Source organism: Vipera ursinii (genome assembly GCF_947247035.1).
Source record: "Vipera ursinii genome assembly, chromosome: 2".
In the NCBI taxonomy this organism is placed as follows: Eukaryota; Metazoa; Chordata; class Lepidosauria; order Squamata; family Viperidae; genus Vipera; species Vipera ursinii.
This window is the reverse complement of record NC_139513.1, coordinates 135,756,428-135,782,219: the sequence shown is the minus strand read 5'-3', so window position 1 is coordinate 135,782,219 and position 25,792 is coordinate 135,756,428. Positions and strand designations below refer to the sequence as shown.

The window sequence follows — 25,792 nt, the reverse complement described above, 5'->3', positions numbered from 1 at the left end:
AAAACAAAACACATATAAAATAATTTGATTACAGTTAATTATGTCTCTGGATTCATTCTATTATTCACACTTTTGTTAAAATTCTGCATATTTACTTGTCAAAAAACAACAACAAAGGACAATGAAACACTAATAAAGGAGAAGGGGGTAAACCTGCATATAATAGTTATGAGAACTTGCAAAATTAACTTTTTAATTTCTACAGGTTCTTTCAGATAGACCATACATCTCTGCTCCCTAGAAACAACAACCAGGCATTTTTCAAACTCAAGAGTATGAAAGCAAAAATATATTAAATTAATTGGGTTTGGTGCTTCTCTTATTAGTTTTATAATTTATTCTTTATAATTTATTCTTAGATGACATCTATTCATACATCATGATGCTGAAGAACACAAGATCCAATTAATCCAAGTAGAAGCACTGAGTATTAGATATTATAATGCAGGGGTGTCAAACTCAATTTCATTGAGGGCCGCATCAGCATTGCGGTTTCCCTCAGAGGGCCGGGTGGGTATGGCCAGGGTGGGTGTGGCCTACTGGGTGGGCGTGGCTAGAGTGCGTATGGCCTACTGGGTGGGCGTGGCCAGCTCTACATCGTTCGCATCAAGGGTGCCTATGGGGGCCTGGGCAGGAGTGGGACAGATCTGAGGGTCTCTGGCAGGAGGAGGGTCTCTGGGCCAGGGCCAAGGCAGTGGGGGCCGTTCCCTCACTGTTTCCAGGATGGCTTCGCGGGCCACATGAAACCACTTCGCGGGCCGGATCTGGCCCCCGGGCCTTGTGTTTGACATGTCTGTTATAATGTGACTAAACAATGAAGCATAGTTGTTGGTGCTCTTTGAGCTTGACTGTTTTGCATATGTTTCATTACCCAACTACATAACATCAATACTGCAAGTAAGTGTGGGGTGAAAGAGTGAAGACAGCACTGCAGGATTGCAATCACATCTTCAACAATTCCCAACACTTACTTTGAAGAAAGAACCCTCCATAATCCTACAATATTGTAACCTACAATGTGATCTGAACTTTATCCAGGTGCTTTTAACATGTAAGATAGATTCTGGTTAAAGAATATCCCAAAATAATACACATAAACATGAGTTTTCTGGAATGCATTTGCCCAACATACTGGAAGAAGCAAGCTTATGTAGAGGTAGCCCAGTTCCTACAGAACTGAGAAACTTAGGGCAGATGGAGCATTTTGCTTGCTCACTAATTCTCTCTGTGGTTATTCTTCTCAACTCCAGCTTACTTCAAACTAGTATTTCTCAACCGTGGCAACTTGAAAATGTGTGGACTTCAACTAAGAGCCAGTTTGGTCAAGTGGTGAAGGCACCAGACTAGAAACCATGAGACAGTGAGTTCAAGTCCCACCGTAGCCATGAAAGCCTTCGGCCAGTCCTCTCTCTCAGCCCAACCCACTTCAGAGAGTTGTTGTTGTGGGGAAAACAGGAGGAAGAAGATGTGTTGAATATATTCACCACCTTAAGCTATTTGTCAAACTAATAAAGGAGTGATAAAAATAAATAAATACAGGTAAATAAAATAAACTCCCAGAATTCTCCAGACAGTACAGGGTAGCATACCATTCTGGGCGTTAAGGTTTATACATCTTTAACCAGTCAAAGTTGAGAAGCACTGCTTCAAACAGTTGTTGTGAGGTTAAAATGAGGAAGACAAACAGGTTTGTTGCCTGGAGTTCCCAGAGGATACAAAGGCAGTAAATAAACAATAAAATTTAATAACTTGCTTTAGATCTAGTAAATCACGACATTCTTGCCTTTCATGCATCACTGCTATCATAAAACTAATCTTCTAATTGAAGAACACAAATCTTGTATAGACGGATATAATTTAAACCTGTCAAAATTCAATATTTAAGTCTTCAGACAGCTGATGAAAAACCATTTCAGGCACAGTATTTTGGGTCTGATAAATCCTGGGGAGCAGAATAATGAGACACAGAAGAGAGATACATTTATAATCATTTACTGGTGGTATGTGAGCCAAATAAATCTCAAATTTAAACTATTTCTGTTTAGTGCTCATCCCATTCAGAGACGATGAATCACTTCCCATTTGGCAAGCTTTCTGCCTACAAGGCAGACTTTTGTAAAGCTTTTCCTGTATCCTTGTTATAGGTTAACTAATTATATATACCTAGCAATAAGCAAAACACCTAATGTTATTTGTGAGACCAGACTGTGTCCTTTTTATCAGTAGCATTTTAAAATATCCTGTGATTAAAAATATTAATGCAGGCAGTTTTGTAAAAAGAGGAAATGTAGAAATTGGCAGCAGTTTAATCTGACAAATATATCCACTAGTAACTATGCAATTTTAGAAAAAATAATCAGAAAAGAAATAGAATAATTATTATGTTAAAATAATGTACAATGCCATTTATTATTATATTAATGCTCTAAAGGAAAGGTTCTATAACATTAAAGTACGTGAAGTGTTCTGAGTTATAATTTCTACAGACTGAGATTCTCAAATAATTCCTTTTAAATTTGTGAGTCTTTGTACAACATATGTAAAAAGTAATATGAGCCGTGTTGGTTAGAATGCAGCACTGCAGGCTACCTCACTGCTCACTCCAGGAGTTGGATTCTCATCACCTCAAGGCTGACTCAACCTTCCATCCTTCCAAGGTCAGTAAAATGAGGACCCAGATTGTTGGGGCCCATAGGCTGACTCTGTAAACCGCTTAGAGAGGGCTGTAAAGCACTGTGAAGCGGTATATAAGTCTAAGTGCTATTGCTATACGTGTGCAAACAGAAGCATAAAATAGTAGGAAAACAGAGAAAAAGCATTTTTAAAATTCTATACAAAATAAAGTTATTTGGTAGACCATCTGTTTAAAAATCATAAATTCACCTAAATCTACAAAATGATCTATAATAATAATAATAATAATAAGTTGGAAGGGACCTTGGAGGTCATCTAGTCCAACCCCCTGCTCAGGCAGGAAACCCTATACCATTTCAGACAAATGGCTGTCCAGTCTCTTCTTAAAAACTTCCAGTGTTGGAGCATTCACAGCTTCTGGAGGCAGGTTGTTCCACTGGTTAGTTGTTCTGTCAGGAAGTTTCTCCTTAGTTCTAGGTTCTCTCCTTGATTAGTTTCCATCCGTTGCTTCTTGTCCTGCCTTCAGGCGCTTTGGAGAATAGCTTGAGTCCCTCTTCTTTGTGGCAGCCCCTGAGATATTGGAACACTGCTATCATGTCACCTCTAGTCCTTCTCTTGATTAAATTAGACATACCCAATTCCAGCAATTGTTCCTTATATGTTTTAGCTTCCGGTCCCCCAATCATCTTTGTTGCTCTTCTCTGTACTCTTTCTAGAGTCTCAACATCTTTTTTACATCGTGGTGACCAAAACTGTATGCCAGGTGTGGCCTTACCAAGGCATTGTAAAGTGGTATAAGTACTTCACTTGATCTTTTAAAAGAAACACTTTAGCTTCTGGCCTGTTGTCACTTTTACACAAATAACATTATTTCTGTATTAGTATGACTTAACTTTGTACAACTTTTATTTTAAAATATACAACTATGACTCTGGAGAATGTAAACAGATTGCTGGAACTTTTGTCTTCATCCATGGTGATTTTAGCCAGGAGATTATTAGAGATCTCTAATGGGCTGTGAAAATAACCTTGGGAAATAAAAGAAAGAGCCACCATCTGACAAGAGCCCACTGAATGGAGATGGAGAAAGCATCTCAGGAGGGACGCTCCCTCATTTTTGGAAAGTAAAGGCAAGAGAAAGGAGAACTTCTTTCAGACTTGTAAGATTCTGTCACTGTAAACTCACAATAATGGCACTGCTAGGACTCTCAGATTTGGTTCCTTGTCTCAAAGGGCTGACAAGATCTTAGTTAACACCATAAATGCCTTTCTGTACAACAGCAGAGCAACTTGTTATCAACGGAGGTTGTTGTTGTTATAAAAAAAAGTCTACATTGGACTCATTGAAGCTGACAACTGTATTCAGGCTTCTAACTTTCTATTACTGAGTAATCCCAAAAGCCCTGTTTTCTACTTTTTTTGGAAAGCAAATTAACATTGGAACCAATCAAATCTCAACAGGATGACATTCCACAGAACCAGCCCATCATAGAAAAAACAAGGGTGTACAAGTGTAGAGCACGGGTGTCAAACTCGCCACGTCACGTGATGTATTGCAACATATCACAACTTTTTTCGCATTGCCAGAGCTGGGGTGGGTGCAGCCTCCACATGATGCAACCGGCCCGTGTGCCGGGAATTTGACACCCCTGATGTAGAGAGTAAGGAAAGTGACTATAACATAGACATAGACATGCTCCATTATCAAAGCAATGAGAGATGAAACAAGTATCAAGTCCATCAAAATATTGCAAAGGAACCTATACAAACATATACCTTATTCACAGGAGTATTAAGAACAGAGAGAAGGTTTAGCGTCATCAGACTGTCATTGTAGCCACTCTCAATAAAAGTAGTTTTAGCCTTCCTTTGGAGTTGATTTTTTAATCTACCTGGTAGGGCTGACTACAGATAGCGGAGGACATTCTACCCAGTCCAGTTTCTTGGAGTTAACAGGTCAGAAGGAAACCCAGGCAATATGGCAGCATAGTATTCTAGTTACCACAACAAGACTCCACCACAAGGAGCTTCCTGAGATCAGCCAACAGAGATAGGCTGCTGAAGAGCTATTCCGTCAAAAGCCCAAGATAGCACCCCATGCTAGCAGTAAATCAGACCCTCAAATGATTTCTCCACATTATCCGTAGGAACATCCTCAAGCACTTGCTTGGAAACACAAATCCAAATGCTTATGAGGCAAATCATCCAAAAGGGTCCAGCTCTCTAGAAGAAGTAGGGAATGAATAATCAATCACATCTGGATCAGGAACAGCCATGACAAAGGAAGATGGTAATACCCTCCACCTCCCCATGACATAGCAACTGTTTGAAAATAAAAGATCTCACTGTTCACATGCATCAACACCGTGATAACCTTTGACAAGTTCTGGTTTTCATGGAGGTCATGAACTCCTGTGCTCTACTGGAGATTGAAGTCCCCCAATATCAACAGATGGTGGTCACAGACCAGGTCCAGGAGCTCAGCAAGAGATCATAACAAGCAGTGCAGCAGCCAGCACATCAAAAGACCTAACTGAACAAACAAGCAATCATATCCAGCTACCTCTGGAACTGCAACCTTGACCATAAATAAGATCAACACATCCCTTTTCTTCAGCTCTGGCATCAAGGTTGGTGCAGGACCTGAAACTGAACAGAACAAATTTCTTTAAGGGCAACACCAGTGCTCTCCCTCAGCCAAGTCTCAATAATAAACATCAGATCTGCCTGCTTTTCAATCACCAAATCATGGATGGGCAAGGTTTATAATAGACAAACCTGACGTTAACCAGCATCATGCTGAGTCCTAGTAGCCCAAGTGGAAACAACAGATTTAGAAGAAGTTGGCAATGTCTGTTCCCTGGCTGGAACAGCCTACTCAGTGCCTCATGCTATATTTCTTAGCTCAATAAAACAGATTTTGCAGCCACGTTTTCCACAAAATCCATTTCTGATTGCAACCACAGTCAGTTTCCAACCCTCTGCTTTCCTACCACTTCAATCTTTAGCCAGTATTTGAGGCTTGCCTATAGCCATTGTACATATGTACACTTGGCTGCCCTACGTCTTTAGTATATACCCTTTGAATTAAGGGGACTGGAGTCTTCATTATCTCTTTAAAAGGTTATAAGCATATTTTTGAACCCATTCTCATAGTTTATCTTGTAATATTTTTAGTTCCAACTTTGGCTTTATGCTTTTGTTTTAAATTTCGAAGAGATCTAATATCAAATTATAATAAAATCATCCGGACACATGATAGAAGGCGTATCTATGGGAGTGAGTTTGGGTATGTTTTCCTATAAGGAATTACCGGTACTTAGATTGGAAGGCAATAATTGGCAACTAAAATCATTAGATGAGTTAAAGCAAGAAAACATAAGTTACTCTTGGTTTCAATATACCCAACTGAAAGCTAGGTGGAAGCTGGATCAGAAGGTTGGCATCACAACTACAGATGAAAACTTAATAAAACAAATTAGAGATTTAAATTGTGCACATATAGAGAGGATATATAATGTTTTAATTGAATTGGATTCGGAAACGGAATTAGTTAAAGATTGTATGATAAAGTGGGCACAAAATATCCAGGAACCAATTCCATTGGATATTTGGGAGGTAATCTGGGTTAGAAATGTTAAATTTACTCAGGCTCAAAATTTAAGAGAAAATTTTTATAAAATGTTTTATAGATGGCATTTGTATCCCAAAAAGTTGTCTAACATGTATCCTAACCTACAGTCTAAATGCTGGAGATGTGGTAGTTTAGATGCCACCTATTTTCATATGTGGTGGACTTGTAGAAATATAAAAGCTTTTTGGATTAAAATTTGGTGGAACATTCAAAAGATTTTTAAGAGAAAGATAAAGTTTTCTCCACAATTGTTTTTATTGGGTATTGTTGTAGATTGTGATACTAAAGAAACCAATCTGATGTTGAATTTGATAACAGCAGCACAGTTACTGGTGGGACAATACTGGAAGAAGGATAGTTTGCCTACTATAGAAGAATGGGTACTTAAAGTATCGAATCTTGCAGAAATGTCTAAGATTTCTGCTTATTTGAAGGATCATTCACAAGAAAGATATATTTCAGTTTGGAGAAGATGGATAGATTATATTCAGAATAAATATGGGACTAAAAAGTTCCACTTAGCTTATGAGTAGATTTTAGAGGGATATTGTTATTAATTTTAGTATTAGTATTGATTATATTTTTGTTTAAGTTATTATTATTATGTTTTTAATAATTTGAATGTATCTATGTTAAAGGGGAGTTAAAGCACATTATGAATTTGGTTAATTTTATAATGGATAATTTTAGTTAGAATATGATTGTTATATCTATAACCCTGTATTCAGCTCTGGGAAGTGGGGGGGAAGGGGGTGGTTTGGGGTGGGTGGGTTTTGGGGATATGTATTGTAAAAATTTTTTTAAAACTCTTTAATTTAAAAAATGTAATAAAATCAGTATTACAATATTGATCATTTAAAGACTGTTGCAGATACTTCCCCAATATATTAACATGCATTTTATTAGTAAGCTTCATACAAAATACTATGCAATCCATACCACATTAAACAGTGCAGGGACCTGGAGGCTAAAATTTACATGGCATTAAACATTCTGCTTAAGAATCAAAAGAGGACTTGTATTTCCTGCGTGTGAATTCTACACTATATATCTGTGGGAAAATTCTCAAGTACTCTATTATTAACAAAAGCAAAAAAGAAACATACTTAATCTAACCACACACCTTTTATCTGTATGATTAACTCCTACTCCTTCTAAGGAATGAGCAAAATGTGGGATTTTGAAAACCGGACTCAGAGATTAAAATGAAATAATAATGATATAGATTAGAAAAAGTGTAAAATGTATTTATTAAGTGCATCACCATTTCTTCCTTCAATTGTATCCATGCAATCAATTCACTGTCACCAGATCATCACTATAATTTGTACTTTCCAAATATTTCTGCTGTTTAAAGGGCCAAAAAAAAGCACAGAGCTTTAAGTCATAAAATAAACTGTGCTAGGTATTATGAATTCTTACAGACGCTCATGGCAAAACCTCTACATTTATTACATTCATAAGCCCATGAAAAGCAGACTGTATAGTGGTTAAGATGCCAAGCTAGAAATCAGGAGTTTTAGTTCCACTTTGGCATGAAGCTACCTGAATTATTTATTTATTTATTTATTTATTTAATTTATATACCGCCCTTCTCCCGGGGGACTCAGGGCGGTGAACAGGGCAATACATAAAAACTAGGTACAAAAATTAAAATTATTAAAACATAATTAAACAATGCCCATAAAATTAATACAAATTTAAAATTAAAATCGTTTATAAAAATCCCACCCCATCCCATCAGGCCAGGCCAGCTTGTTTAAAGAGATGGGTTTTAAGATCGCGCCGGAAGGAGCGGAGATCGGGCGCCATCCGGAGCTCAACCGGAAGATGGTTCCATAAATCCGGTGCACCCACAGAGAACGCTCTCCCCCTGGGGGCCACCAGTCGGCATTCTTTGACCGGTGGCACCCTGAGGAGGCCCTCTCTGTGGGAGCGTACTGGGCGGAGGGAAGTTGACGCCGGCTGCAGGCGTCACTTTCAGTCCCAGGACGAAGGTAATAGCAAACCAATTCTGACTTCTTAACAAGAAAATTGCAGGGACTAGTCTAGGCAGTCACCGGGAGTCAAAACCAAGGTATATGCATTCTGTAGATGCATGCAGATAGCCATTCTTTGTTCTTCAAGGAGCAAACTGCTGCTTTCAACTGCTGTTTTTAACATCTTAAAATCTTTCTGATCAAGTTTCCCATACACATGATTTTTATTACAAAAAACATGATTCTATCTACTGTACTTTTCAGCCTGTCGCTTTCTGAAACCTTAAAATAGGAAAGATAATTATGCATATGTATATAAAAATGCAGCACAAAATGTTAGAATCTCAACTACCAAAAATTACTTCTGAACCAAGTTTTGGTGTAGACTTTCCTGGCCGATATCTAAATCTGGTCTAGACAAGAGATTATTTGACATTTCACCAGCAACTATGGCTAGCATCTTAAGAGGCAAGGTGGTCTGAAGACCACAGGCAACTGAGAAGATTGACTGGCTTCCACTCTCTATAGCCAGGTATCCTGGGGGCTGATTGGTCTGATCTATGGCTAGACCAGTCCTGAAAAGACACTTTAGATCTTGTAAATTCCTCATCAGTTCTCTTAGCCTGTTCTATGAAACAGGACTTGCAAGATCTTCATCGCAGCATTTTCCTTCTAGAATTTTTAGTTTAGATATCAGAAGGAAAGATGAGGTGGGTCAAGAGTTTCCTCCAATGAGCAATAACAAGCAACAAGAGCTACACAACCATGTTAAGCACACCGCAGCTGAGACAGAATAAAATTAGTTTCTTTAACCCTATTGGCATTGTGAGAATATGAAGAAGCAGAAATTTTAAGCTAGTGCAGAATGCTTATGTCAAAATATCTTAATACAATGCTTTAGAAACAATATGTACAACTAGTTAGAAAATCCCCTGAAATCCTGTTGTGCTGCTCATTGTGGTGTTCCAAGGAGGAATACGTGAAGAATATTGACAGTGTACATCAAGAATGTATTATCAACAATATAAAATCCCAGCAGGGTCACTCAAAACCTGAAAGCCATGTCAGTTGTCCAGCTAAATCAAGCAGGCACCTGTTAGGCAACAGCAATACATGAAAATACTAGCACAGATGATCATTGTAATGGTATCAGCAAACATATAATTTCATATTGTGAAGGAGAAAGCGATGGTAAGCCTCTATTTACCAAGAAAACCATATGAACAGACACTGTAAAACTATTGTCAATATAGCTCTGGATGAGTGCCTTTCAGGTCAAATGGCACAATATGCTATTGAGGAAGAGCTGAGAATTTGTCAGAATACTAATGGTGTTTATAACATAGCTAAATAAAAATCTTTGAGATCTCTAGTTGCTCATGTTGCCATGCAGGAAAAGATCCAAAGCTGCAAAAATAGCATAGAAAATGCAAGAGGTATGAAGAGGGGAAAAGGTCAACACAAAAAAGTGGATATGAACTGAGTATACCCTGACATTTTAGACATCAGTCAGTTGAAATGGACAGGAATTGGACATTTTCATCAGAAAATCATATAGGTAATCCTTGATTTATGACAACTGAACCCAAAATTTCTGTTGCCAAGCAAGACAATTAAGTCAGTTTTGCCCCATTTTAGAACCTTAAATGAATCACTGCAGTTGTTAAGTTAGTAACACAGTTAAGTGAATCTAGCTTCCCCGTTCACTTTGCTTGTCAGAAGGTGGCAAAAGATGACCATGTGACCCCAGGATAAAACCATCATAAATACATGCCAGTTGCCAAGTGTCCAAAGTTTGATCATGTGACTGTGGGGATGGTGCAATGGTCATAAATGTGAAAAACAGTTATAAGTCACTGTTTTCAGTGCTGTTGTAACTTCAAACAGCCACTAAGCAAATGATTGTAAGTTGAGGACTACCTATACTGTTTATATCTCAGGACATGAAAAACAAAGAACAAATGGTGTTGATTTTGTAGTCAGAAAGGATATAGCAAGAGCAGTATTTGTGTACAACGCATCAATGATTGAATAGCATCTATTAAATTTTGTAACATCCCTTTGATCTCATGATTATGAGATAGTCCTTTGATCTCATGATTATTCAAGTTAATGCTCCAACCATCGATGTGGAAGAGTAGTACACTAATGAGTTTCATGGTCAAATTCTATCTGAAATCAATAAAACATGCAAGAAAAATATGCTGTTTGTAGTTAAAAGACTGGAATGTCGGAAATATGAAGGAAAATTTAATTGCACCATATGGCATAGGAAATTGAAATCGAGCAGGAGAATGTCATTCTATTAATCCAGTGATTTGTTTCATTGCTAACACAGTTCTCCAACAACTAAAAACAAAGTTTATATACTGTACATGGACATCACCAGATGGAGTACTATACAGTACACAAAAATCAAACTGACTACATTATTTTTTCAAGGATATGGAAAAACCACTGGTGAAACAGCTCAGATATGAGTGGAGTATGCAAACTATCATACAATATATTTAATTTCAAGTGCTAGCATATCATAGTCCTGATTCAAAACCCATACACAGGTCAGGAAGCTGCCGACTAGACGGAACATGGTGAAACAAATAGGCTCCAGGTCATCAAAACTAAAGCTGTGTGTTCTCTCATTATTTTTAACTTATGCTAAAAGGAGGGAAACTAGACTGGAAGAAGATGAGCACTGTTTTAAAACTGGAGGAAGAAATGCCAAGGACCTGCTCTAATTAATGTGAGATTACTTTGATAGCTGGAAATGTAAATGATCTGCAAGCTCTAATCATGAATGTAGAAAAGTACAATAAAAAACAACTCTAGGATTAAATATTTAAAAAATGAACTAATGACAACAGGTACAACAACTGACTTAAGAAATGATAGTGAAGATATTGAAGTGGTAGCTTCTGCTTTTTTGAACTGACCATCACCAATAAATGAACCAGCAGTCAAAAATTTGCCATAGACTAGCAATAGAATAGCAATGAAACCTTTGGAAACAATATTCTGATGCAATGAATTTTCTACACCTACAAATATTAGAATCGTACAAACTGTGGTCTCCCCTGTTGTATTCCATGAAAGCAAAAGTGGCATTTTGAGGAAACAGAGCTAAACACCAATTCAATGGCACATAATCAAAAAAGGTTAGCAAGCACTGCTCTCACATGCCTTTGCCTTTACAGTTCATACACAGAATACTTAATAAGAGTTTTGCTATTATTGGATTCTATGGTTTTAAAAATAATTTAATAGTTTTTTCCTCCCACCCTTTAGTAACGCAAAGCATAATCCATTTAAATTTGCATCTTTTCCTTCAGTCTATCCTAAGACCCTAGGCCTTTCCTCACTTTTACCCAACCACAGTATAAACATGTCCTGGCAAGGTTTTTTTTTCTCTGCCACGTTCCATTGGCACTGCTTTTATCTCATCACCACCTCATAAATAAGACAGGCTTAAGTCATATTTAGCTGTATTAATTTAAAGTAGCATTTTCTCAAACTCACATAATCTCAATGGCAACTGCAATGTATGTAAAATCTGTTAGGCTTCTCCCATTGTATCAGAGGCAAAGCCAGGTACAACTAAACAGCAAAAATAAACGGAGTCTTTCTAACTGATAAACATGCTACCTCCAATCCTTGGTGAAGTCTCATCTGCCACTGTTCTACTTAAGGTAAAGGTAAAGGTTCCCCCGCACATGCGTGCTAGTCGTTTCCGACTCTAGGGGCCAGTGCTCATCTCCGTTTCAAAGCGAAGAGCCAGCGCTTGTCTGAGGACGTCTCCGTGGTCATGTGGCCGGCATGACTAGATGCCAAAGGCGCACGGAGCGCTGTTACCTTCCCACCGTAGTGGTCCCTATTTTTCTACTTGCATTTTTACGAGCTTTCGAACTGCTAGGTTGGCAGAAGCTGAGCTTCCTAAAGTGATACTATAGGTACAGCATCACTGTGCCTATTTAAATTGCACAACCAGGTTAAATTATTCAACTGGCAATAATATAGCAGTTTTAATTTTATTGCCCTTTCTGGTTTAGCAGAAGGCTGAAAAAAACATAACAAGCCAGTATACAGCTAGGCCAGTGGTGGCGAACCTATGGCACGCGTGCCAGAGGCGGCACTCAGAGCCCTCTCTGTTGACACGCACACCGTTGCCAGCAGCAGGTCCATCAGGCTACCACCACCACCCAGAGCAGGAGTCTCGCCGAGCACAAAGGAGGCGAAGCGGCCGACTAGCAAGCTCGAGTAGAGGTAGTAGAGCAGAGGTCAACAACCATTGTCGATTGGTGGAATGGAAGAAAAAGGAGGAGAAAGCATTTTACATGCATGCATGCACGCACGAGGCCACGAGCACGCATGCGCTGCAAATAGGGCAGGGCTAGTGCCTGCATGATACTCACTAGCCCTGCCCCATTCTTGTGTGGTGCAGCACCTTGTATCTGCACCCCACGCCGTGGCAGTGGCCATTTTTGCACCTTGCAGCACGGTAGCCCATTTTTGCACCCCTGGTTTTTGCGTGCCAGAGGCAGCTCTCAGAGGCACCTCCCTGCCCCCCCCCCGAGGGCACCACAATGCTGATGCACCCCTGGCACTTTGTGATAAATAAGTGGGTTTTGGGTTGCAGTTTGGGCACTCGGTCTCTAAAAAGTTTGCCATCACTGAGCTAGGCCCTACAGACTCCTGAACAAAAAAAAATGATTTTGTAAAACAAACAGTGGAGTTATCTTGAACAGGTATAGAAAGTATGGAAATTTGCAAAGTCTAACTTCCCTCAAGATTAGTTTCAATACAATCTTTTTTCTGGCTAACCAGTGTCTTTAAGAATTTGTTAATTTCATAACTGATGCTCAGAGGTGCTATTTTTTCCTAAGGTTTTTTTTGCATATATTTTATTGATATTTTTAACGTAACATAAATCATTCAGTAATTTGTAAACAGTATGTTGTCTGGGTAACATTTATAAGACAATCTTTAACAATTGATTTCTATAATCTATATTCCATATGTTAATTTCATTTGATTTCCCCTTTCCCCAAAGTATCTTTCTTTGCAAAACATTAGATTAAGACAATTCTCATTATTTTGATTAACAACGATTAAGTATATAGTTTTTCCAATAATCCTAGTTGTCATTTTAGTTGCCTTATCGTAAATCCTGTTACCGTGCTTATTTCAGCTTATTTCTCCCCTCAAATTCTAAATATTCTTACTAGTGACAATTTTTTCAACAATTAACTACATTTACATTGGTGGATTTAATTCTATTTTTTCCATATAAGCCCTCTCATACTTTTATATTTTCTTAATAACTAAAAAAATAGAGAAGAGACAAAAAAGAGGAAAAAAGAAAAAAGAAAAAAGACAAAATCACTGAGATACAATAACATATAACTTAAAATATGTATCCCTAATTTAATATATATTTATTCCCTCAATTTCTTATTCTTTTTGACCATAGCTGAGAATGTAATTTATTTAAACTTTAGGCATTCCATTCAGTAGATCTAATCATCTAATCCTTTAACTCTCATTCAAATTACATTTTTATGCTTTTTTATCGTCACATTTAAATAACTGTTTGCTTTATTTAAATCATTTCAACTTTTTTTTACAGAAGGAAAAAACATTGTATTAACTAAAAAAATTTGTCCCTCTAAGAGTAATATATTTCAAAGTTTTTCCATTTCTTTAGCTATATTCAAACAAATGTTTCTTATTGTATTTGTTAACAAAAAGAAGAAGAAAATTCATCTCTCTAAGAGTAATATATTCCAAAGCTTTTCCATTTTTAGCCATATTCAAACAAATGTTTCTTTTTTAAGTATTCTCTCTGATAAGTCCCATCATTTATTTTCTTGATTTCCATTTTAGTCTTTTTTCTCTGGCCATTGCCTTTCTTAATCAGTATGTTTTGCTGCATCATTCGTTTCCCTGTAAAGTATTTTTTCTCATTCTTTTCCTTATCTTCAGAGTTGTTTGGACGTGTTGAAATATTTCCTATTTGAATTAAATCATGATTTTTTTATTTTATACGGTTCCATCTTTAAGTTTCTATCCTCAGAATTTTGTTCAGTCATCACTAGTGTATTTTCCTGGGAAATTTCTTGGAGTGAAATTAATTTGGAGATAAGTTGATTCATACTCTCAAGGTTGTTCTGTATTTCTTTGTAGTTTAAAATCATTGTCCCTTGAAATTGTTGCCACTTATCATATGTTTCCTTTTGTGAAGTATTCATTGGTTAAGATTTGTTACTCTCACTTTGTTTACACAGCTGCATTTTCTAAGTCAGAGAAAAAAAGAATCCTCACCCACCAGTAGATGTCAGCGTTTGCTCATTTTTCAGGTCTTTCTAGTCTTTTTTTCTCTCTTTAAAGGGTAAGTTTCACCATTTCCGGTAACCAAAAGGAAGGAGTAAAATCCCCCTCCTTTTTTTTCCGGAGATCTCTTATTTTTGGGACTTTCTCCTTCAGGAAAATAGGTAGGATAGAGAAAATCAATATTCTTACCCAGATTCAAGCATGCTGTTTTAAATCTGCTTAGTTTAAACGCTTATGACTTCCGTTGTCTCCAACTATGACATGACATGGAGTTAGCCAGCCTTTTCTTCTGTTGGTTTCTGGGAGGCTTCTCCTGGATCGTTAGGGGAGACCGCCGTCTCTCCTAAGTCCCTGGGATTTCCTTCCTTCATTTCACCCCTTCAGGGTGGGTTCTGGCCCCTTAGGGTCCCCCCAAAAAAGAAATTCCAGCCGAAGAGTTTGGCATTCCGAATCTTCAGACTGCTCGCTGGAAAACAGGAACAGGAAGTCCAATTTTTTTCCTAGTCTTTATAAGCCTCTGGGATCTCTATGTTGTGAACCTGTTATCTAGCAAGGGAAGAAAATCACTAGTGAATTTTATCTGATACATAATAACGCAAGAAAAACTAGTTGCTTCACTGGAGGGAAGAAACACAAAGACAATTTAAGTTCTTTGAAAGTACACTGCAGTAGCCAACCTGACATGTATAAGTCTATAAGTAGGACATAAATATAGCCCTTTCTTACCTCCAGCTGCTCTTCCTCCAGCAGCCAGCACTGAGAAGCACATTGCCTCTGTTACTGGATATAATGTAAAACTATAATGACTACAAGTCATGAACAGCTTTAGTGTAATTTTATTACAATATCTGTAAAGATATTGAAGAGGGAAACAGATGTGAAAAAACAAGAACACTCTTTCGAAAGATTTCTGAACTCAAAAAGAGGTTTAATCACAAATAGGTATGCTAAAGGATGCCAGTGGACAGACAGAAAATGACTGAAAGGAGATCAAACTGTGACGAACAGGTACACTAAAACATAGTACAGTAGAGGTGTCAACATTTAAGTCATCTTAAAAGATATTCCCTACTTTACAAAAATTTCTAATGCAAGAAGATGAAATTAGATCAACACTCTGGTCATTACTCAATCAGAAAGCTATAGGAACTGATGGAATCACAGAAATAATGGCAAGCAACAGAAGTATCAGTAGAGACTCTAACCAAGCTGTGTCAACAAATCTAGAAAACACATTGGCAACACACTGGAAGAGCTGTTCTAATACCACAAAAATATTTACCGGTGTGTAAATTATCATAAAATAATTTCACATGCTGCTAGCCCAATAAGAAGAGCCTAATGCTGGGAAAGATTGAGGGCAATAGAAGAAGGGGACGACAGAGAATGAGGTGGCTGGATGGAGTCACTGAAGCAGTAGGCGTGAGCTTAAATGGCCTCCAGAAGATGTAGAGGACAGGAAGGGCTGGAGGAACGTTGTCCATAGGGTCACGATGGGTCGGACACGACTTTGCAGCTAACAACAACAAGGCCAATAATACTTACGATCATCAAACACAGATTACAGCCCTACAGAGAAAAAGAAATGCCACAGGAAGCTGGCTTTAGAAATCACTGCAGAACATGAGACACTAATGCATGCTGGGTAATTGAGAAAGCCAAAGAATACCATGGGAACAGGAATCCCACTAGGAATCTCACAACATTTCATCATGAGCAACTTATTACAGATGAGGAAGCCACAACATGGACAGAACATGGTAAAACAGACTGACACCAAGTTGGCAAAAGACTGTGACAAGGATGTATCTTCTCCATTATTATAATTGTTGGCCACACAGTCCGCCTGATGTTCAGACGGGATCTGGCATTTTTATCCATTTTTATTCCCCAGGACAGAGAAATGTGGTTTAATGATGTGAAAAGTATCCTAGCAGGATGTAAGCTGTCCCAAGCAAAATTGCCTTTTGCAATTGACCGAGAGTGACTTTGTCAATGCTGGTGGTGTTCATGTGGTGCTTCAGCTGTTTTGGGAATACATCTCAGGTGCCTATTATTGTTGGTACTAGATTTGCTTTCTTTTGCCACAGTATTACATCTATTTGTAGATCTTGTATTTTGTGATTTTCACCAGTTCTTTTCTGTTCTATTCTGCAGTCTCCAGGTACTATACTTTTATCTTGCCTTTTCAACTTATAAGTTCAATATATATTAAGGGGTGCAGGACTGGAAGAAAATAAACATGGTTTTATAAATGGAGCAGAAACTTCAATTACCTTCTCTCTGCCAATCACACTACCTTGAAAGCTGAAAATATAAAAGATCTGCAGGCCTTAGTAATAAAACTCAATGAGCACAGTGAACAAATGGGACTAGAATTAAAAGAACAAACAAATGCAAACAGGGAAAACAAGTAATCTAAGAATTGACAAAGATATTGAAATGGTAGACAGCTTCTGCCATTTAGGATCAACCATTAACAATAAAGAAACAAGCAGTCAAAGAATACAGACTAGCACTTGGTAAAGTGCAGACTAGCACTTGGTAAAGCAACCATCAAGGTCTGGGAAAAGATATTCTAATACCATGATATCTCTCCACTTATAAGGATCAGAATCATGCAAGCCAAGAGGATCACCAAACAAATAAACCCAGAGTTCTCAATCAATGCACAAATGGCAGGCTGAAATGATCATATTTTGGGCATATTATGCAAAGACCTACAGTAGCTCCTTAAAGAAAGCTTTAATGCTGGGAAAGATGGGGAGAGAGAAGAGGATGACCAACAACATGGATGGACTCAGTTTTAGTGATGATGAATGCACCATTGGAAGACCTAAAAGACCAGTTTGGAGACCAGACCTTAATGCCATAGAAATGTTGTGGAAGGACTTGAGGTGAGCAGTTTATGTGAGGAAACCCACTAATATCCCTGAGCTGGTAGCCAACACTTTGAAATGGGCAGCTAGTAGCAACCAATACATCGACTTTAATATTCCTGCTATTCTGCAGTAGCCCGTGGCCCCACTGGCATTTTGGTCATTGGCTTCTGTGCCAGCTGCAGCTTACAAGTTATTTCCAAAGACAGGCCTACATAGAATGCACTGTAGTAGTCCAACCGCATTCTGATCCAGATGTGAGTTTGTAAAAAACAGATAAATGGTCATCATCTATAAACATTATCTGTGATCTATCAAGCACCTAACAAAATGTACCAACTTTTTAAAAGAGCATGTTTTCTCCCTAGCAAAAAGTATATGAGATATGGGTGAGGTGCCAGACATTCTCTATCCTAGTCCCTATGCTCTAGTCTAGAACACATTCTCCAGAGGTATATTTTCTCCCTATATTTTGCAAGACAGAAATGCAATAATTAAAACTTTGTGAAACTATTTCAATTTTCAATATTTCTGTATAAATATAATCTAAAATGTGAACTGTTCTCCACAATTCAACAAATGAGTCAAAAATATACTCGTTCATTTATTTGTTGAGGAAAATTATTCAATTCTTAGACTTATAGAGTGGTATATAGACTTAAATACCACTCTATAGCACTTTACAGCACTCTCTGCGTGGTTTACAGTGTCGGCCTATGGCTCAAAACAATCTGGCTCCTCATTTTATTGACCTAGTAAGGATGGAATGCTGAGTCAACCTTGATCCGGTGAGGATTGAACTGTTGGCAGTCAGCACAATTAGTCTGCAATACTGCATTCTAACCACTGCGGCACCACAGCTACTTATTTGTGTATGTGGCAAAAGCATGTGAACCTCTGCCTTCAGTAACTGGTGTGCCCCCCCCACCCTTAAGCAACAATAACTGCAACTAAACATTTTTGATAAGTGTAGATCTCCTTGCACACTGACTTGAAGGAATTTTAGTCCATTCCTCCTTATAGAACTGCTTCAACTCAAGAATGTTATTGGGCTTCCTCACATGAACTTCAAGTCTTTTAAAACTTCAAGTCTTTTAAAACATTACTATAGGGTTACGGTCATGATTGAGATTTGGCCATTAACTTTCTTCTGCTTTAACCATTCTTTAGTTCTTAGTCATATGGTTTGTATGTTTTGCATCATTGTCTTGCTGCATGATCCACTTTCTTTTGAGCTTCAGTTTGAACACATACTTTCTGGTAGAATTTGCTGATAGTTTAGAATTTATATCAGTGACATCAAATTGTCCTGATCCAGATGCAGCAACATAGGCCCAAATCATGATACTGCCACCACATTTCACAGATGAGACAAGGTTCTTGTGCTGGAATGCAGTGTTTGCTTTTGCCAAACAGAATGCTTTTCATTCAAGCCAGAAAGTTCTATTTTGGTCTCATCAGTCTACAGAACATTCTTTCAATAGCCTTCTGGCTCATCCATATGGTCTTATACAAACTGTAGATGGGCAGCAATGTTCTTTTTGGAGAGTAGTGGCTTTCTCTTTATACCCCTGCTGTATACACACACCACTGTTGTTTATGCAGAAATGCTGAAAATTCAAAAAGATTCACAAACTTTTAAACAACGCTGCAATTCTCTTTGTGCCTTTATGCCAACTTGATCATGCACAGATTTATCATTTTTCTTTGTTTACTGTGCTTTTAATTCATGCTTTTTTATTCACTGTTGAGTCTTACTTATTTAGGATGTTCTAAAAAAATTACAAAGAAATAAATGCATTCCAGAATTGCTGTTACTTATCACTGTACAATGACAGCACAGAGACAGATGTTGGAATGGTTTATCAGAGATACTTTCTATCTATCCTGAATTTCTTCACATCTCCAGTCCTAGTGTAATTTTTCTTACCATTTTCTCCCTGGCATATTATTTAATACACTTCTATCATTCCCAATCAAACTCATTCTGTTTTCCTCGTAAGGATTATTTCTAGCTCCTTGATCATTTTATTACCTTTTGCAATTTTTCAACTCTTGCTTCAAATCATACTTAAGAATCTTCTATTTCTTAAAATAAGATAATTTAAACAGTCACAGACTGAAAACACAAGTTGTTTTCAAGAAGCATAACCAAAAAGAATTTGAGAGCAATTTCCAAGAGACACTAATGTATTTTTAAATTTTGAGTGCAGTTTTGTTGTTTTATTTTCCTGTATGTCCAACTCATTTTTTCCAGATAATTCTAGAATTTTTTTTTACTCAGTTACCGTATTTGGTTTATATGTTAGTTCGTGTGTATCAATACAAGATAAAAATCAGAACTGCTCACAAGTGCTGATAATGTGGCCACCAGCTTCTGTTTGATTTTTTTCTCAAGAAACATCCTTAAACAAGAGAGGAGAGACTAATATAATTCCCATAATTCATCATTACCTTAATTACTACAAAATATTGTTATGCTCCACTTGTGTATTGTATTTATTAAATTTTATGGTATTACAGGTACTTCCTTATTATAATTTGGATTCAGCATCTTTGTGAATCCATAAATTCAATAGCAATATACATACTCTGATCCAAAACATTTAAACTACAGCATTAGGTTGATAGAACAAGCTTTCATTCAAATTATTATGCAAATAATATGTGAAGCATCTTCCTTAAAGTTTATTTGGTGTGTCATTCTGTGGAATTTTCATGACTGATACATGAAGAACAATCTGTAATTCATTAAAAATAGTCTACATCGAGTCAGTTTCAAATTCTATATGTTAATTTCTTGACGAGTATGCAAGAGTAGTTTGCCACTGCTTTCTTCCTGGATGTTTTTTAATTTAGCCATCTAGTATACTGCTAGATGTTTTTTAAATGCAGATAAAGCTTTTATCCAGCAGTTTTTTGTCTCGTTCATGAAATTCTATGATTCGGGTATAAGTATTTTACATAGCTATTTTTATTTAAAACTATTGCTGCCTTTTTTCTTTTCAGTGATAATCTGTTAAGGGGTGAGAATCTGAATAGTGCATAATGCATTTTGATTAATAGCTCTAGAAATCAATCACCTGTAATCTCTGAAAAAATTATTTCTCAGCTATCACTCAGTACAGAAAGCAAAATAAATCTATATTTAAACAAGAAAGTATTTGAGTCTTTTCCCTTATTCAGAAATGAAGGAAATCCAAAATTAACACTTCAAAACATCCAGTTCCTTTCCGACTTTAATTTATATGAGACAAATGACTTTAGTAATCCCTGACCCATATTACTATACTACTGTCATGCTTAGAAAAGTTGATGGAAGAAACTAATTTTTATCCTAATATGTGTCAGTATTTGTTTAAATAATTTTTATATGATTACTACTTTGACTCTAGGTGACAAACAAAAAATAAAAAAAACTTCAATTAACTAAAAACAAATTATTATGATTAATCAATATATCACATGTCAGTGATCAAAAAAAGATCATTCTGTCTTACAATCAGAGTTTTAATAAATACAATCAGAGCCATAATAAAGCAACCAACAAGGTCACCTAACAAGCTGGCTGAAATGCTGAGAGAGTAACCAGGTCTTTACTGAGTTAAAAAAGGCCAAGAGGGTGAGGGCCATCTGGATCCCTGAGAGGATGCTCTTCCACAGAACAGGTGTTGCAACAGAAAAGGCTCAACTCCTAGGTCCCACAAGATGGTACTGCTTAATAGAAGGGACCCAGAACATGGTCACCATGATGGTTCTGGTAGGACGAGCAGAAACAATTTGTGATAGGATGTCTGACAAATAATATATCCATATATTGTTGATAAATGAAAGAAGTTACCACAAATGACTCAATTTTCAACTGTACAAAATTAATATGGAAAATAACTATGAAAAGATATTCTGTAAAATTAGATCTCTGTAATATATTAATTGCTAAACACTTAGAGCAAAGATATGCCAAACATTCTTAAAAGTCTCACAGAGAATCAACCTTTTCTTCTAAATCAGGCCTAAGCTAAATATTTTATTTGGCTGCTCAAAATGAACAAGAGTACTTGGGCATTAGGTCCAAATCAATTCTTGGACTAGCATCAAACATCCTGTAATTTATCAAGTCAGTCACAACAACATTTCTAGTTAGAACCTTTAATGTTTATGTCCTGAAAATAGCTAATTGAATCCAGTTTTTCCAAAGAATTTTTCAGACTGTAGCATCACACTCAGAGATAATAAATTTGAAATACTTATTACGTTTGTTATATAATTTAGACAAGAGATTCCAAAGTTTATGAAATCTAAATATATATAGTACAAAGAAATCAGATTCTTAGAGCAAACAGCATCTAAACACATTGATAGTACATAGCTATTTAAACAGTTCCAGTTAAATTTGTAGTTTCAGATATTTAAAATCTGCATAATTTTAGCATCAAAAATTCTTGGAAGTAAATTTTTAATCAGGATGAGAAATCAAACTGGAGGAAGCATGGAATTAAGGCACTCTACAAAGCCTTAAAAACTCAACAGTCCACAGCTGTATATGTTATATTCAGAAGCCCTAAAGTTCTTTATTGCTTACTTCTAAATAAATATGATAGTAGCATTTTTTTTCTTTAAATATTGTTCCAAAGCATCTTGTGCTAAAGATTCCCTAGAGACTATGGGAAAAAGAGACATTATGTGCAGACTAAATAGTTAGCCAAGTGATGTATCCTCTCCAGTGTCAAATATTTTCTCTGTTTTTAGTAATCATATATCAATTCTCTTATTTTGTTTTCAAAGAATATTACAAAATTGCCTTCTGTCAACCAAATTGCGATACCTCCAACATAATATTATTATTTATTCAAGGTTCTCAAGATCTACTGGAGTACATTGACTTTAAAAAGTGCACCTCTTAAATTAACTGCAGTGTTTGCCTTCTGAATGAGTTCTTGAAATAAATGAAAATCTGATTTTCCTTTAATCTCTTAATTAGGGTATTATGAACAATGTCACATATATTAGCATGTAATAGAAAAATTAGAAACTGAAATAGAAATAGAGAGGTCAAAAACAATTGCTTAAAAATATTTTTCCCCTTTCACATCAGCAGGTTTTTAAAGCTTAAAATATATATTTGTTCTGCAGTATGATAGCTTAGTAATATCAAGAAGTTATTCCAAAAACCTTTACTACATAAGCATTACAAAATTCTTATATGCAAATTCAAAATTTGTTAAACATCATAATCTCAACAGCACAATATAAAACACTTTAACAGAATTATATTACATTGGGGGTTATACTCCACTATACAGTTGTCATAAGCTCTACTAAACACAGTGGAATTAACTTACTGAGTAAAATATGGATTGCAGATTTACTAGAAAATATAAACATGTAATATTTTTATCAACAATCACATGTAATACTGTAAATGAAAACAAGCCTACATTTTTAATGTTTCAAAATATATAATAATACATTGGCATTTAAAAGCTTGCTATAATATCAAAATGTAAATAAAGCTACTGCTTATGTTCTTTTATATGCTTCTGTCCCTCTTAAGTACAATCCTACATAGGATTGAGGCCAAGTTCCACCAAAAGCACGCATAGTGTATTTTGTTTAAACTAAAGCACAAACAAACTGCAGTATTAAAAGGTAAGGAAGGTTTGCTTATTTAAATTACAGGACTAATCTACTCGAGATATCCATGTAAACTGTAAATGTTCTGAAAAATCTAATTACGCTTGCATTCCATACAACATCCTATAAGCAGCTATGCCCAGGTAACCCTACACAACCTTCCTTATGGTGGTTGATTCAAGAGAGCAAGCAGCAGAGCACATCAAAACAAAGAGTACAAAGAGGCGGAAAAACCGATTCAAGTTTACGCTCAAAAACTTGGGAACTTAGACCGAACCTTCAAGTGGGCTTAATCCTCTAAGCGTTGCAATATTTAATTTCACACAGCATAAACCGTTTACTGGCTTTAATTAATCCCCCTTAAATCCCGCAAATAGTAGAATCAGAGTAAGAATTAAAACCGCGGAAAAGCAGAGTCCCGTCGTCCCGCTCACGCTAGCGGTTCAAACCGGGATTGTTTTCCACCTTTCTGAAGAACCAGCCCAGCAAGTCTTTGCGGCGTCTACTAACTAGTTCGACTCTAGGATTTCACTTTTCCTTCCGCGGCACACACCAAGCCCTTCTTCCCGCCGACCTTCCCCTTCCAGCCCCTCGGCCCAGAAACGTGGGGTGAAGAGTTTACTCTTCTCCCGAGGCCTGGCAGCTTTCGGGGGAGTCCGGGAGCCCCCAGGTTCAATCTCAAAGGCACCGAAGCAGCTCGTTCGCTTCAGCTCAGCGCAAACGCGACCCACCCGGGTTCCGAGCTCTTCCTCGTCTCTTCTCGCCAACCACCCGGGTGGAAGAGTTCCCTCGCCTCCCCTTTCCTTCCCTGCGCCGGGCCCTCTCCTCTCCCGCCCTCGCCGACCACCGCCCCGCCACCCCCGAGAAGGCGACCCTCTTCCCCCTTCCCACCGAAACAAAGCCGGGCCGCGCTTTCCTCGCCACGCCGCCCCACGGCACGACCCACGCATTTCCTCCCTCCCCGCCCCAACCCGCTCCCAGGTCGCGGGGCTCCTTCAAGCCGCGGCGCCCCTTCCCGGCTCGCCGCCTCTCTCCCCCCCCCCGTCCCTCCCCAGGCCGGGCGCCCTTGGCGGGCCCAGCAACGCGTGTGCCCCGGGGAGCCCCGCAGAGCCCTCCTCACCTGTCAGGCGCAGCTTGACGGGCCCGTTCCTCCGGGGGCCCTGGTTGGACATGACACCGTGGATCCTCCGGGAACGCGGCGGCGCCGCCGTCGTTCTCGGGCCCTCCCCGCCAGGGACGCTGCGGGGAGAGGGCGGGAGGGCAGGCGGGCAAGCAGGCAAGGGCGGGGGAGGGGGGACGGGACCCGCTAATGGAGTCGGGTCGGCCGCGGCTCAGAGCAGCAGAAGCAGCAGAAGCGACGCTGGCGGCGGCGGCGGCGGCCGCCGAAGAAAGAAAAGCCCGGATGTGCCCAGTGTCGCCATGAGCGGGGGCAGCGCCAGGAGGAGGAGGAGGAAGAGAGGAGGAGGAGGAGGAGGAAGAAGAGACGCAGCCGCCTTGCCTTCCGCCCCCTGCCCGAGGCTCAGCCGGCTAGGGCAACAAAGCGAGAGGCCGAGAGAGCAGCTTTGACTCAGAGGGTGGATGTGTGGCTGTTATAAAAGGAAGAGTTGCCGCCGCCGCCGCCGGCCTTTAGAGCCGCTCTCCCAGCTGCAACGAGCAAAATCCTGGTTTCGTCACGCCCAGAGGGAGTCCCTCAGGGCATCCCACAGGCTTTCCCTGGCTGTAGAAGTGGGGCGAGACTCCTCAGTCAGGCCCAGGAGCCCCGAGGACTGACCCCAGCACACCCAGGGAGGGTAACCCACAGAGCCCTGGGGCGAAGCCGCTGGGCCTGCCTGACCCGAGTTCAGGGGAAGCCCCCTTCGCCTTTGAGATGCCTGGGCTCCAGGGGTTCAGTCAATGAGGACTGCACGGATTTCGGGCTTATTTTTTTTTCCCAACGTTTCCCTCTCAAACCCCAGAGAGAGGTCACTTTTGTTTATGGCACCCGAGAGGTGTTGAGTGTAGATTTGTGCTTTTGGCCTGGAGAAATTTCCAGTCTTCGATGTGATGTCACTCGTGAAGTCTTCCAATATTTACTCTTGGTGGCTATAGTTACTCAAGTTGATCAGTGAAATTAGGATCACTTCCATCCGAGATCCAAGAGACTGGGAATTTCACTCATTTTCGTAAGTGAAACAAGATGAGGAAACTACAGTATTAGCTGGAACTCTGAGTGAGGGTCAGCCTGTTAGCATAGGGATAATCCTCTACTTAGACCACAATTGAGACCAAAATTTCCATTGCTAAGCAATGGAAGTTATTAACTTAATAACACAATTGTTCAGTGAATCTGGCTTCCCTACTGATTTTACTTGTCAGAAGGTCGACCTTGGGACACTGCAACCTAATAAATAAATGCCAATTGCCAAGTGTCTGAATTTTGATCACGCAACTATGGGGATGCTGCAACAGTCATAAGTGTGAAAAATAATCATAAGTCACTTTTTTCAGTGCTGTTGTAACTCGGAACATTCATGAATAGTTGTAAGCCAAGGACTACCTGTAATAAACACATGGTCCTCTAATGTTCTTTGGGTTCACAATTCCCACATAGATCTTGTTCTCATTCTTTAGTTCAATGGGTTTGGGGTATTTGCCTGTAACTATTTCGCCTGGCAGAGCATGAGTAAAATGATAATTCAGCAAATATAGAGTAAAAAAGCAAAATC

At 38.5% G+C, this 25,792-nt stretch overlaps 1 protein-coding gene across 1 annotated transcript in view; it reads right to left on the bottom strand.

Annotated features, from left to right (window-relative positions):
- The window catches only part of SMURF2 (SMAD specific E3 ubiquitin protein ligase 2), a 100,544-nt gene extending 76,080 nt beyond the window's left edge, over window positions 1-24,464 (bottom strand). The window contains exon 1 of the mRNA XM_083355451.1: window positions 24,208-24,464. Coding sequence (XP_083211577.1) covers window positions 24,208-24,259 — 52 coding nt within the window. The 5' untranslated portion in view covers window positions 24,260-24,464. The remainder of the gene's footprint in view (window positions 1-24,207) is intronic.
- Between the last annotated feature and the right edge of the window lie 1,328 nt (window positions 24,465-25,792).